The 13,295-nt window shown below is 43.8% G+C and overlaps 2 protein-coding genes across 4 annotated transcripts; one reads left to right on the top strand and one right to left on the bottom strand.

The window, feature by feature from the left end:
* The first annotated feature begins 59 nt into the window (after positions 1-59).
* LOC134096067 (fibronectin type III and SPRY domain-containing protein 2) lies at positions 60-6,386 on the top strand. Its single transcript, XM_062549815.1, has 13 exons — positions 60-325; positions 499-957; positions 1,050-1,145; positions 1,234-1,467; positions 1,565-1,587; positions 2,067-2,188; positions 2,719-2,877; positions 3,174-3,308; positions 3,406-3,559; positions 3,894-4,027; positions 4,694-4,826; positions 5,062-5,238; positions 5,871-6,386. Exons 2-13 carry the CDS (start codon positions 514-516, stop codon positions 6,121-6,123), a joined length of 2,064 nt encoding a protein of 687 aa, XP_062405799.1. The 5' UTR covers positions 60-325; positions 499-513; the 3' UTR covers positions 6,124-6,386.
* On the bottom strand, positions 6,377-12,266 carry LOC134096068 (KH homology domain-containing protein 4-like). Of its 3 annotated transcripts, XM_062549817.1 has the most exons (14): positions 12,113-12,266; positions 10,698-11,004; positions 10,477-10,596; positions 10,284-10,360; positions 10,146-10,169; positions 9,822-10,048; positions 9,231-9,439; positions 9,080-9,140; positions 8,766-8,823; positions 8,362-8,597; positions 7,959-8,072; positions 7,785-7,864; positions 7,391-7,485; positions 6,377-6,880 (listed from the first exon to the last, which is right to left on the bottom strand). In XM_062549817.1, the coding sequence occupies exons 6-14, from the start codon at positions 9,963-9,965 to the stop codon at positions 6,747-6,749; spliced, it is 1,131 nt and encodes a 376-aa protein (XP_062405801.1). In that variant the 5' UTR covers positions 9,966-10,048; positions 10,146-10,169; positions 10,284-10,360; positions 10,477-10,596; positions 10,698-11,004; positions 12,113-12,266; the 3' UTR covers positions 6,377-6,746. The 3 variants fall into 3 exon arrangements, with proteins under 3 accessions (XP_062405801.1, XP_062405800.1, XP_062405802.1); XM_062549816.1 differs by having other exon boundaries at positions 10,146-10,360; XM_062549818.1 differs by having other exon boundaries at positions 6,377-6,877; positions 10,146-10,360.
* Positions 12,267-13,295: the final 1,029 nt, after the last annotated feature.

Raw genomic sequence — 13,295 nt, 5'->3', positions numbered from 1 at the left:
TTTGTTGTCTGATGTAAACTATATAAATACAGGCCGTACGCTATATTACTTTCAGAACCATTAAAAACATACTACGGAAAATGTGTTTGTATGTTAACAAGTGCCATCTTATTGCAATAGTTTCAAATGCGTAAAATAAAACGCAACAAAAAAGGAATGAGGGTGAAACATGAGCAGCTGACTTGGCTGTTGACTTCGTCTATATTTGTCACAAAGTTGCATGTCGTTTAGCCAGGTTGCTGTGGTTAAGTCAAGCCCACCCTGAACTAGCCTACACAGGACACTGACATGGACATTTTCGCGGATTGAAATCCATTGAAAATCTGTAAGTGACGCAAACACTGTGGAAACTTGCCTGTTTTGCAAAACTGAAAATAGAGGGCGCGCTTCAGCACGCGTAAATTTGCCATACAGTAGGCTATGGTCTGAAACATGAAACATAGCTTTAGTGATAATGCTATTGGTGTCTGTTTTCTTATCACTCTACTAATTTCACAGCCAGTGCTACTCAACATGGATCTGTTTGGAGGGACACTGGATGTCATTGCAGAGGAAATGACAGTTAGTGATGATGAAGACAAAGTTGAAGATCGCACCAGAGTACTTATGGACATGTACAGTCTAGAAAATACAGAACCACAGGCCAAACCGCAGGTTTCCACTTTCCAACGGTTTTCTGTGGACACAAATGAGTCACTTCACTTTGAACCCTACATACCTGAGGAAGACGAGAGTGAGCATGCACTGGGCAATGATGACGTGTTTCTGACGGGAAATCAAAGTGTATTTGATGAGTCAAAGGAATTGATGGAGGGACGCACCGCTCAGAGTGAGAGCGACCCTCCTGATGCTTACTGCACCGACTGCCAGACATCCACCTACGTATTTAAAAATATTACTGGGCCTCACAAGAATCACAGGGTCATCCTAATGAAGAAAGCAGCCCAAGAAATTAAGGTATGCGACCTCAGTCTTATTCAATGATACCCATGTCCAGTTTTTCTGAACTCTTATTTGACCTCTTATTTTTATTTGTATTTTACCTACAGAGTAGCATCAATAAAACAAGGAGCAAGTTGGAAGAAAAGATTACACAAATGGAAAATTTTGCAAGCAACCTCGAGGAGATATTTATAACAGTAGAGGTATCTGCTCCAGTTGTCTCCAGCTGTCTCATTTATGATTAACAGTATGCCAGATTAGAGACAATCAAGATATTTTGCATCTCTGCAGGAAAACTTTGGCAGGCAAGAACAGAACCTGGAGCATCACTATAATGATGTCCTCCAGACGCTGGCCCATAGGTATGACGAGAGGGCATCAGCTCTGGAGGATGAGAAGAAAAAGAAGCTTGAGTCTCTTTATACTCAGCTGATTGACTGTGGGAGAATGCTGGATAATTCCAAAGAAATGATTGAGCAAGCCCAAATGCTCTACAGAACTGAAAACAAGTATTCTTTCCTTCAGGTCAGTTGACTTGCCAACAATTAATTGTCATACATTGAAATAGCCTACTTAATCACTTTGGTTGGTTGCCTATATGATTTTGAATTACATTTGACAGAGGGTAATGCCCGCCATGAAGAGGTATGTGTATCTATTTACTTCAATGTAGTGGAAATCATTTCCACTACTGTTTTAATAATAATATAATCTGAACAATATTTTCCCTCTGCATGAAGTTTTCATGCATTAACTTGTTTGAATATTGTGCTGGTGTTCATTGGAAATAAGCCTGCAAATGCTAGATATGCTGTGTTGATTTTTATAACGTTTCACACATTATTTATTCCACCACTGTCTTCTTGTCGGAAGCATTGTAGACTGACCACAAAGTATTCAATATTACTGAATATGATGCAATTAACCAAACCAGTGTAGATTGATTTTATATAGGCCTAGTATTTTTGCATGTCTGTGCTTTTTTAGTTTTTTTGTGATTGAGTGAACATTTGCTCTAACAGTGCCCTTTGTGAATGGTTTGCAAAATTTGGGTGGTTTTCTATAACTGGAACAACACTTTGTTCAGGCCTATTCTTGACAGTTCTATGTTTGGTCCCTAACAGAATTGAGGAACATGCTAAAGAGGAACCAGACCTCAAGATCTCGACATCCTTGGAGTTTGACACCCAAACAGCTGATTTGTCTGATGTCAAACAAATGATGGACTCAATCAATGCCGTCCCAGGTTTTGATCATCTCTGCGTCTTAATGAACACACACAAATCACACCCTTTATCTTTGTGACAAGTAGATATTCACATTACCCCATAGAGCTTCCATACAGGCCCATCACACACCACTTGCTTTCACACATTAATTACAGTGCCGTATTAGTCACTAAGAAAAGAATGGTAACCATGAATGCTCACTGTAGAGCTTTGAGTGTCATCCCTTCACAACTTTAAGCCGTCAGTTGTCAATAATTATGTAAGGTGCTTTTGTATGGAAGATATATAAATTATAGTATTAATCCTGCTGTTATCAACAGTTTGGAAATGATATTAAACATTGTTCTTGCCCATTTCTTTGCACTACTAGAGTAGTAGGCATAAAGAATCCTGATTATAAATATAATTCATGTAAAAAGGGTCACAGTAATAACACTGGATTTGGTAAATCTTCCTACTATTCAAGAAAAAGAAAGATTCAAGGAAAATAAATGTGGTGAAATAAGTATGTTTCTTTGATGTTGTCGACCTCTAAACTACATTGCAGCTCCCTCGGCTCCAGTCATGAACCCACAGATTCCCAACTCTGCCACCTGCACGTCTCTGCGCGTGTGCTGGAGCCTGTTCTCTGATGACACGGTGGAGTACTATGAGCTCTACAGCAGACCCATTTTTGAGGACATCACCGTGGAGTCTGATCTGGAAGGTAACAACCGTCAGCCTTCCCTCAGCACTTACAGTAAATCATCTCACACACCATTAAGAATTAATATCAGCTGACAGAACTGGGCTATGACACGTGGGATAAGGATACACACATTATTTTAACTTCCCTGATTTGCCATGTGAAGTGACAGGCCTTTTTAGTCTGTCCTCACATGCTTTTTTTACGCATACACTGTTGATTATTTATAGTTTTTCCCTACATTACAGGAGAAACTTCTTTATCAGTCATGATATCAAGCCATACACTTCTCAGTGGTGATTTTGTTCCCTGTGTAGCATCAAAGGTGAAGGTGAAGGAGACTCACTACACTGTTACTGCGTTACTGCCCAATGCACAGTACGAGTTCTGGGTCACTGCAACCAACACCACAGGCATCAGCCCAGCCAGTGAGAAAGCTGTGTACATGACAGGTAAAAATAAAATTTTTCAGGCCTGATGCAACTCGTCTAATTCTGACCCAGTTCTTGGGCTCGAGAGACCTCACCTCTCCTGTTCTCTGCTCTGCAGTGCCTTCTCCTCCCGTCATCAAGCCACGGGAGTGCACAAGTTGTACGGATGCTGCCCTCATTCGCTGGGACTCAGGGAACACCAACCCTGTGGATTCCTACACGCTGGAGCTGATCGAGATGGGCGCAGAAGCAGGCAAAGCCGGTGTGACAGAGTAAGCAAGCATATGATCGCCCACTGTGGAAACACGGACGTGCAACCCTGCCTGAGCATCTTGTACATAATCAAAGAATTCAGTGTGCTCTGTGCTTCATTGCAAAAATAGTTAGTGGAAAATTGCCTTAATGTGTTTCTTTTAAAGGTTACACGGAACAAATTCTCCTAACTTGTGTGTTATCAGCCTCAGGGGTTGCTGTGTGCAAGCCATATACTTGGTTTTTAGTCAGCACTTCAAATCTCCAATGGGCATAATAGCCCAGTGTCCTAGAAAGCTATACTTAGCCAAGTTGTCTTGAGCTTTGATAACATTCTTCTTTATATCTGAACAGGTCCATTGTGGCCATTCCTACTTGTGAGTGCTTAATTCAGCTGCAGCCAGGAAAGTGTTACCTGATTTATGTCAGGGCTGTGAATATTGGCGGCCCGAGTGAGAGAAGTGAGTCGTTTACTGTGTCAACAACAGGTGAGATCCCATACCTGTGCTCATTCATCATCGGGGACTATGGGTAAACACATTTAATGGTTATCAAATGAAATGTGGGAACAATCTGTAACCATCTTAATAGACTCAGGCCAGTACTGCACTAATCATTTTTTGAATAGTCCAATGACTTTCTACAGGACTCGAAGTTCTCATGCACTATGTTGGAATTAAAGAAGCAGTCAGTGATTGAACGGGAAGTCGAGCTTGTTTATGTTTAGATTTAAGATTATTAGCAGACGCGTTTGTCCAGAACAACTTATTACATTTTAACCAAAGATCAAACAACCCCCTTCAGTATTCCCAGAGAAACTCCCCTCAAGGTTTCGTTTTTGTTTAAGGGACAGGTTGCCCCCACTTTGTTTTATATTTTTTGGAGCCTGAGCTACCTACTGAGAATGTGTCAAAAATTGTTATGGGCTTGAAACCGCGTGCTGTACACTGACTGCACTTTTAAGGCATGGGTAGAGTCCTTTAAGATTTGAAAATGCCATTATATAATATTGTGTAGTATAAGTGTTGCTTTCTATATTGTGACTATCTTAATAATTTCAGTGGATATATTGTGCTGAGGCTACTTGGGGTTAATGAATGAATCCCTGTTAATCTTTTGTGCCACTGAAATACTAATGCAGTTAATATTTCCAGGAACATTCTTTCACCTTCTGGAGGACACAGCCCATCCATGCCTGAGTGTGTCCGAGGATGGCTTCACCATGTTCTACACAGATGAGGAACTGCCTTTGAGTGAAATGGCCTTCAGTGACAATACCTTTGCAAGGTGGGCCTGAATATGATGCCCATACATGTATTAAGCTTAAGCCGATGTCACATGGTCTGTTCATGTCGGTGAAAACAAGCAACATCACAGATCAGTCCCCTGTGCAGATGTAAAAAAAACCAGTACTCAAACAGTCAACCTTCATGACTAGCTAATCTAGTTCTTAATCGTTTGAACCCTGTTTGTTCAATTCTTAACAGTTGCACTGGTACACTTACGACTTATTTGTTGTCAGATGCGTGGCAGTCCTTGGTGATTTGATACCAGTGCGAACCAAGCATTACTGGGAAGTGGAGGTGGACCCCCACACAGAATACAGGATTGGAGTGGCCTACGAAGACACCCAGAGAAATGCCTACTTCGGAGGCAACAACACTTCGTGGTGCATGAGGCATGTCCTCACCCCGTCCCGGTAAGACGCACACCTGCAGTTCCTCAGCTTTGGTTGTAGAAGTACGTCATCATGAACCCCAAAAGGGCAGTGGCGGCCAGCGAGTGAGGCCTGAAGTCGTTATTTTGGGTACCTCTAATTAGTAGGCTACTAACATAGCCAGGACTAAGGATGACAAAAGTATAGTGTGTAAAAAGCAGTCATTTGCCTTTCTGTCTGGCAATACAAATGACAGCTACAACCAACAAAAGCTTCCATCCACCCACCAGGCCTACCGTAAACACAGCCCACTTTGAGCATTTTAGTCAGCTTAGAGAAGGAATAAATAGAGCTTTGCTATCAAAGGAGAGAGCAAATCTCCCCAATGCTTTCTTGCATTTAGCTTTATAACAGGCAATGAAATGGAATGGTGAAAGGCCCATAGCATAGCATTACGTACTTCTGTTGCTATGGAAACACCTATTTTCAGCACCAACCAGGGCAGCTCCTGACTTTGGCAAGGCGTTTGCCAAGTCTTCATGAGGCACTGCAGCGTACTGCAAAATCACAAAGCACCGCTGTGTAGGCAAGGAGCATGGCAGAGCATCTGTTGAAATGGCCTTATTATATAGGTTGAAACTCATTTCCCAAACGTTCTGCCTCTTTTCCTTCAGGCACAAGTACGAGTTCCTGCACAGTGGCTGGACCCCAGACATCAGAATCACCAGCCATCCCCTGAGGATCGGTGTGGCGCTAGACTACGACCAGGGGAAGCTGTCCTTCTTCAATGCAGATCTGGGCCAGCACCTCTACACCTTTGACTGTCAGTTCCTGCATTACGTTCATCCCTGCTTTGCCCTGGACAACCCGGGAGGACTTTCGCTCAGAAATGGTGTTACACCACCCCACTACATTAGCCTGATCTAAGTCTCTAAAGAGAAGTGTTCAAACAGGCCCACGTCTCCACAACAGCTGCACTACATGCAACACAATAAGGGAGGGGGATGGGACGGGACGTAATAGCTAAAGAGGGTATTAGAGTTAGGACATATGGCCACTTTTAATTAGCTACAGTACACTGTTCTAATCACCAAGTGAAAAACAAAGTGACTTGTTACCAATCAAATCCCCCTAAATGTGTAAAAGACAATGAAAAAAAATAAAAATAAAAAAATGTCAATTGTTTCAAATACTTTTTATTACAGTATTCCATGGGAACAGACTTGCACCATTTTCCAAATAAGAAAAGTTTTCACTGAAATTTACAGCATACATCAGTTACTGGTGCAGAGCAATTAAGAAACCAGGAAGGATGTCAAAGGCATAGGCTAAGCTTAATTTTTTCCTGTTTTTGTTAAAATTACCCATCACAAAAAAAAAAGTTTGTCATAAATGGCAAAATGTAGCAGTCTTTTTCCTGGCGGACTCTTATGTGTGGACATGGTGTGTATGTGGGGTGAAGATCTGGTAATTTTGTATGAATGTGCTTGAACTTTGGCCGGGCGTTGCTGTAAGCAAGACCCTGGGGGAGCGGAGGGGTTTGAGTGAGTTTAGGAGTTAGCCTTCTTACTGCAGCGAGTCCGCTCCTCTTCCTCGTCCGAGGAGTCCCCTCCGTAGGGCACGAGCCCTGAGCCGTCCTCCGGCAGCTTCAGCTTCTTGGGCGCCTCCACCACGACTGGGCCTGCTGAAGAGAGGTCACAACATAGAGAGAGACAGACACAGGAGAAGGGAAGAATGGGTGGGAGGGAGGGAGAGAGAGACAGAAAAAGAGGGAGAGAGAAATTGTCGAGCCCCACGTGAGCCGTAGAACATGTCAGATCCAGAGAGGGAGTAGGGTAGAGGGGAGCAGATCGGTCACCATAACAAGGCGGGCACCCACACATTCAGCGACAGTCACGTCCACATCCACGGGTAACATGTAAAAGAGAAGAGACAAGGGAGAAACAGAGAAAAAGAACATATACAAGAACAACAAGTTAGTGATGTTCATCTGGGGCGGGCCATCCAGGTCTCCTTTACTCTGGGGGAGAAAAAGGATCGCAGTGTTTGGATTTGGATTTTTTTTTTTTTTTTTTTTTTAAATCCTCTGCTGCAGAGCAGACTGAGGAGAAGCTGGGACTCCACAGAGAGGAGCCATCATGCATTAGTGCAGAGGTGTGCAGAGGTGGGCAGCGTGTGAAAGCGTAGCGCCTACCCGCAGCAGGACACGGCTCCTCCTCTTTGGGCGGGCTCTCCCTCTGTCTCTTGCGCGTCACCGTCAAAGGCATGGGAGGAGGCGGCATCAGGAACCTGCAACAGCACACTGGGTTTGACCTCTGGGTTTGACCTCTGGGTTCTATCCATCAGCACTCTCAACACGTCATCACAGCCTTTAATCCCACACCTACATCACCACTGCACTTTCTTCCCTTTAATCCTACACCTACATTACCACTGCACTTTCTTCCCATTTCTCCTCAGTCAGGTATGTGGAAATTGTCGATTACTGCTTCCCACAAGGAGGCCTACCTAACAAGAGGTGCAGTCCCCTATCCTACAAAGTTGGTGTGCAGCGTTGTTGGTAAAAAAAAACAGGGCAAATAACAAACCTTTCTGAAGTTTTCCCTTCAGTGGAGGAAACCGGTGGTGACGTTTGTTCCTCACTCTTCACATCTGCACTGGACTCAGACTGCAGACGGGGACAAAAAACAAAAGGCCTCAATGTTGACACTCCACCAGCAGACAGTAATGTGTTTGAGAAAGCTCACATTCAGCCACCGTACCTCAGCCTCATCAGCCGCTTCGGTCTCTTCCACAAACTGGCGCTTGGGACTGGCGGGCCGCGGGGGGCTGGTGGATGGACTGCTAGTGGCGTCGCCGGAACTAGCTCCCTGGTCCTTGAACAGAGCAGAATGATAGACTACCGCTGTCTTGACGTGTAGGTCAACATGAGCAATTCAACATTTGAGAAGGATTTTTATTTTACAATTTAAAGTTAGTTTCTACACATACAAATGGTTATTGAGAATGCATCTGCATTCAACACCATTATGAAACTGCAGTTATAAATAAATGACATCAAGATAAGCCAAGCCAAGCCAGGAATCAGGTGCCCCTCGAAAACCTATTAAGTGTGTGTGTGTGTGTGTGTGTGTGTGTTGGGGGGGCTAAACTAAGAGAACATACCTGTACTAGATAGGGTGGGGGTTTCCTAGGACACACAGGATACTGAACCATTGCCTGGGAAGATTGAGGGGTTGTCGACAAGTTAGAATGACTGGGGTGACCATTTGCACTACTCCAGTAACCAGTGGCTCCTGGGTATGCTGAATAGCCGCCCGGGTACCCATTTGCTGGGTAGTTATACCAGGACCCCTGGCTACTGTAATTGCTATTAGCTGGGTATCCATGAGCTGGGTATGCTGAAATGAAAGTATAGGAGATAATGTTAACATCACGGTTAGCCATTTAACCACTCCCAGGTTGACACTGACCCCAAAGTCTTGCCACTACAACAAAGACCGCGAATCAAAAGCTGCTATTTGTTGGCTTGCACCTCAACTAGCATCGCGGAGAGAACCAGCACACACCTTGAGTGGACCCCGTCGCCGTGTAGATGGACACCATCCGAGTATGGTCCGCTCTGACCTGGGGAACATCGGCACGATTAGAACACAGAGTTAGTAACATTTATGAAGAGCTAACCACACCCTGGGTTTCAGATCTTGAGCTTGTAAGTGAGTAGAATCACTCTGACCTATTTCTGGAGGTCAGGCAGTTCAGGTCACTGTTTCTCTGGGAGGTGGGTATCAGTGAGTGCTATAAAGCTTACAATAGCTTCACTTTCTTAAACCTCCACACTTGACAACATTTGACAGTTATTGGGAAAGAAAATAGCACTCACCGTTTCCAGTAGACTCTCCGTTAGCTTCTTTGCAGCTTCCAGTCCAGTCTGGTTGGGGTGGCTGCAAAGATAGCAGGATCATAAATACAACACAGTAAACCAGCATGTGCGCATATCTGTGAAATTCGCTACGATGAATAAGCAGCAGTACCTGATGTACACGTAGAGTGGCTCAAACGACTCTCGTCGTGACGCCTGCTCGATGTAGCCGGAGGTTTTCCCCCGCAGGAAGACGCGGGCACCCGTCTCCGTCTGGATGTGCCCCAGATACGTCCCCCCCGGGCCCTCCACCTTCTCATTCACATTAAACGAGGGCAGCGCTTGATCCAGACCAACAAATATTTTGGTATGGACAAAATTCTGGAAAATAACACACACACACACACACACACAACAAAAACACTTAGTGAAAGTTTCAGATTTCTGTCCATGAACAGGTTAGGTTGTAAGGGAAAGCTGTCAGCAGAAGCAGTAAACCATGGACTCTGGGGTCTGAAGTCCACAGTTGTTCTCGCTGCTAATTTTGTTTTAGGAGGTGGGTATCAGCAGGAGCCACAGTCTTCATTGGCCTTGCCTTCATTGACCTCCAGTCATTGACAAAACACTCAGAGAGTAGAACATAAAACAAAACAAATGGGCTTGCTCACTGGGAATAAGTCATGGATCTATAAAAATCTGAACGGAAGGAGTTTCATTTAAGTAGACATTGAGAGAAAAGACGTATCGGTTTAAACAAACGTACCCCTGAATGTCCACCGTGCGAGGGGGTGGACCTTTGGTTCTGCTGTGCATTGGGCAGCCGTGGCATAGTTGGCATCTGGTGCCTGGTGGGCTGCTGCGGGACGGCGGGGCGCGGCGGCTGTGGGTACACGGGAAGCGTGGGCATCACGGGGCGCTGCTGTCCTCCAGACGCGGCGGCTGCCCTCAACAGGTCCTCTGAAATGATCTCCTTTATCCGCCGGACGGCCTCTGAGGCACAAACACACACCTGGTTGTGGATTTTTGTTTTTTGGAGGACAGTGAACAGATACAAAGTCTTTCTGACAAGATAGGATTTGCTACTTACTGTTGACCTCCTCCTGGCTACGTCCTTGAACATGGAGATATAAAGGTCTCTCACTACACAAAAAGAGAGTCAATTAGGACAAGCCTTGCACAGCAGGGTAGTCATTTTACCAGAACATGTTATGAGGTGAATACATGCCCTTTAGCAGTGGACTTGTCAGCAGTGGTCATGTACAGTCCTTTTGTTGACACCACAGCTCCGCTGACCTGACGAATCTGCGATGAAAAAGCCCAACAGTCATCACAGTTATTCCTTATAATCAAATAGCATTCCTTATTTTGTCCTTATAAACAATGTTTACAATAAAGGATCAAACTCAATTGCAAGTTACCTCTTCCTGAGTTTTCCCTTTTGTGAGCAAGTTTCTGCAATTTATGGGCACGTCGTTGATATCCACTTCAGTCACCACAACTTCATCAGAGACACTTGAGACTGGCACACTTGGTGCAATCTGAGATTACACATCACACGTCAGTGGCATTCTATTACACGAAACACTCGCAAGACATACTTTGCTACACTTTTAGAGGACTTTTAAAAGACTTTACAGACCTTACTGGGTAAAGGCTCGAGTGTTTTCAGCTTCCCTTTAGCCATTAGCATCGCATTTATTTTAGCAGCCATGGCTGCAGCCATCTCAACGCCACCCTGGGGAGCGTCGCCTGGGCCCCCAGATGTGGGAGGCATGTTCAGCTCGGCTGAAGGGACACCGGATGTTTGAGATGCACTGGCAGTTGTAGTGATGTTGTTGGCTCCCATGTGATTTGCAGTGGATGAGAGCTGTGGCGCAGTCTGAGAGACATTGCAGCCCTGACGCTTGTCAGCTTTGGATTTGGGTTGGTCCCATCTACTTAAGCATCTGTGTGAGAATGGAGCCAGACCAGTTTTTACAATGCATTAACAATACAACTTTTAGTTTGGCACTTTGCAATACAAGACATCTTTACCTACTGCAAAAAGCAAATCATGTCTGTAGTACAAGTAGGCCTTCCCCACATACTAGGGTGGTGGCCTGTTCAAACTACATGTTTTTATAGGAGGAGAGTATCGACAGAACTACATGACTTTGAAAGTCTGCCTTCTTGTCCTCCAAGAGTGAAAATGCAGGGGCGAATAACATTATCTTTACTACATGTACATCCCAATAACAAATGCAAATGCAGGATTTTTAACAGCTGGTTTACTTTCACGGCTAACGTTGCCTGAAAGGTGGCGGCATGGAGGCCAAACCATGGACGAGGGGCCTACGTTGTTTGTTAGCTCCTGAGCGCAAATCATATCCAAGAGAAACGGCTATGCACGCAACTTTGCGTTAGCCGTATGCAGCTACTCAGCTAACTAGCTAGATAACAACTTAGCTAATGAAAAGCTTTTAAATATTATCGTGCACCTATACACACCAGCCACAACACAACTAAGTGGATCATTCTATTTTACTACCCAGGGTCAGTGCTGCCCGTGGCAATCTCAAAAACAAGGTGATCCGTTAAAATAATTTCACATTGCAGTTGTATGTTAACTAGCATTTACTTGCTAATTTACCAGGTAGCATGTCTGGCTACGTAAGTGTATGGAACCACAACCTAATGAAGTAGTTATCAACCTAGCACGCTAACCAGTTTGCTAACGATTACATTCTAGCATGCTATCTAAGAACGGTTACAACGTTTCGATACGGTGCCATTCGGGTGTTAACGTTAGATCGGACATTGATCCGTAATGACAAGGCTGGGGTAATCTTGTAGTGCTAGCAACCTAACTAAACAGGCCAACGTGAGTTATCTTTATGGGAATGTAACGTTAGCAGCTGGCCAACTAGTTAGCCAAATGTTAGTCAACGTTAGGCACAATGTTCAACAAGCAGGCTAGCGATAGCTTGCTTGGTATGGTAACTTAATCGATAAACTCAAATACGTGGTCTAAGAGAAACAACTGACATGAAATATACATATACACAAAAAACTTACGGTGTACCCGACGCCATTTCAGGTCAAAATATCCCCCACGTCAGCTAAACGTTTCGCTTAAAATTTCTCATCGAGTGCATACGTTCAAATTTACATGAAAGGCACAAAAGGCCACTGGTAAAGTGGACCACAGGCGGAAGTACGTCACACCTTTATGCAACACTAACCCACGAACGTGCACTGAGTTATCACTGTTGCAAGACTTTGATTGCACACAGGAATCTTTAGTTTTTTAGGAGTCTCAAATATGTGTTTAAATGCACTAATTTCAAAAGAAACGAGTTACTTTACACCCAACTGATAATTTATCAAATGTCTGAAATGCGCATGGTCAGAATAATATTTTTTCTATGTAGGCTAGAATCTTTGGGAAGTTTGGCTTAGTTGAGCCTCATGTTCAAATGTGTGTGTGTTTGTGGGGGGGTCGACACCATGATGGTGCTTTGGTCCCATGGGAGTTTGGGCTCATCTTTCCCATCAGTCCAGAATAGCCTACCCTCATATGGAATAGGCCTATGCCTTCTCTAAATAAACAGGCAACCAACCCACTTCTAATTTGCCATTCTCAATTTTTTTTTTATGCCAGGCAGTTTACTATTGACTGTAAAATAAGGGGTCACTCACTGCATGCATCACATGGCTCTCCATTAAGTAAGACTACAATTTGTAATTTTTTGGTAGATAATACCATCCTCAGATTAATTTTGATTGTTGACCAAACCCTGCCAAAAAGACAGACTTGTCTTTCTATGCAGAAGCATGTTACTTGGTTCACCCAATATTTTTGTATTGCACATTCCATATGTGAAATGTTAAGTGTTGTTGTGTGGGCAAATAGGCTAGGCTACTGCTATGGAGTTGTCTCTAAAATACCAACAGATAAAATTAGCCTTGTGAGGTGGACAAGGCCCTGATCATTCAGCAGAGATGAACTGTTTCATTAGGCCATATTGTGCTATCATATGGCCAGAGATCATTGGAATTTATTGCCTTATTTGTTCTAGAGATCCCACATTTTGACATTTCTATTATTCAATATGCATAATAGACCAAAATAGCTTACTTATCAATGCATTGATTTAATATGCATGTTAAAATTTCGTAATTGCTTGCATAAAGAATCACGGATAGTTTTTGAAACCATTTTTGTCTTTAACCCATACTTACGAGACCTACTTATTCT

Source organism: Sardina pilchardus, chromosome 11 (assembly GCF_963854185.1).
Source record: "Sardina pilchardus chromosome 11, fSarPil1.1, whole genome shotgun sequence".
Classification (NCBI taxonomy): domain Eukaryota; kingdom Metazoa; phylum Chordata; class Actinopteri; order Clupeiformes; family Clupeidae; genus Sardina; species Sardina pilchardus.
The sequence above is the reverse complement of the archived record's forward strand: the minus strand, read 5'-3'. Positions and strand labels throughout refer to the sequence as shown.

Coding starts and splice junctions, on each gene's coding strand:
- LOC134096067 (XM_062549815.1), top strand. CDS start 514: ATGGATCTGTTTGGAGGGACACTGGATGTCATTGCAGAGGAAATGACA. Junction 958..1,049: donor AAGCAGCCCAAGAAATTAAG/GTATGCGACCTC, acceptor TTTTACCTACAG/AGTAGCATCAATAAAACAAG. Junction 2,878..3,173: donor CGTGGAGTCTGATCTGGAAG/GTAACAACCGTC, acceptor TTCCCTGTGTAG/CATCAAAGGTGAAGGTGAAG.
- LOC134096068 (XM_062549816.1), bottom strand. CDS start 9,965: ATGCCCACGCTTCCCGTGTACCCACAGCCGCCGCGCCCCGCCGTCCCG. Junction 8,824..9,079: donor CGGAGAGTCTACTGGAAACG/GTGAGTGCTATT, acceptor GATGTTCCCCAG/GTCAGAGCGGACCATACTCG. Junction 6,881..7,390: donor GGAGCCGTGTCCTGCTGCGG/GTAGGCGCTACG, acceptor ACCTCTCTTCAG/CAGGCCCAGTCGTGGTGGAG.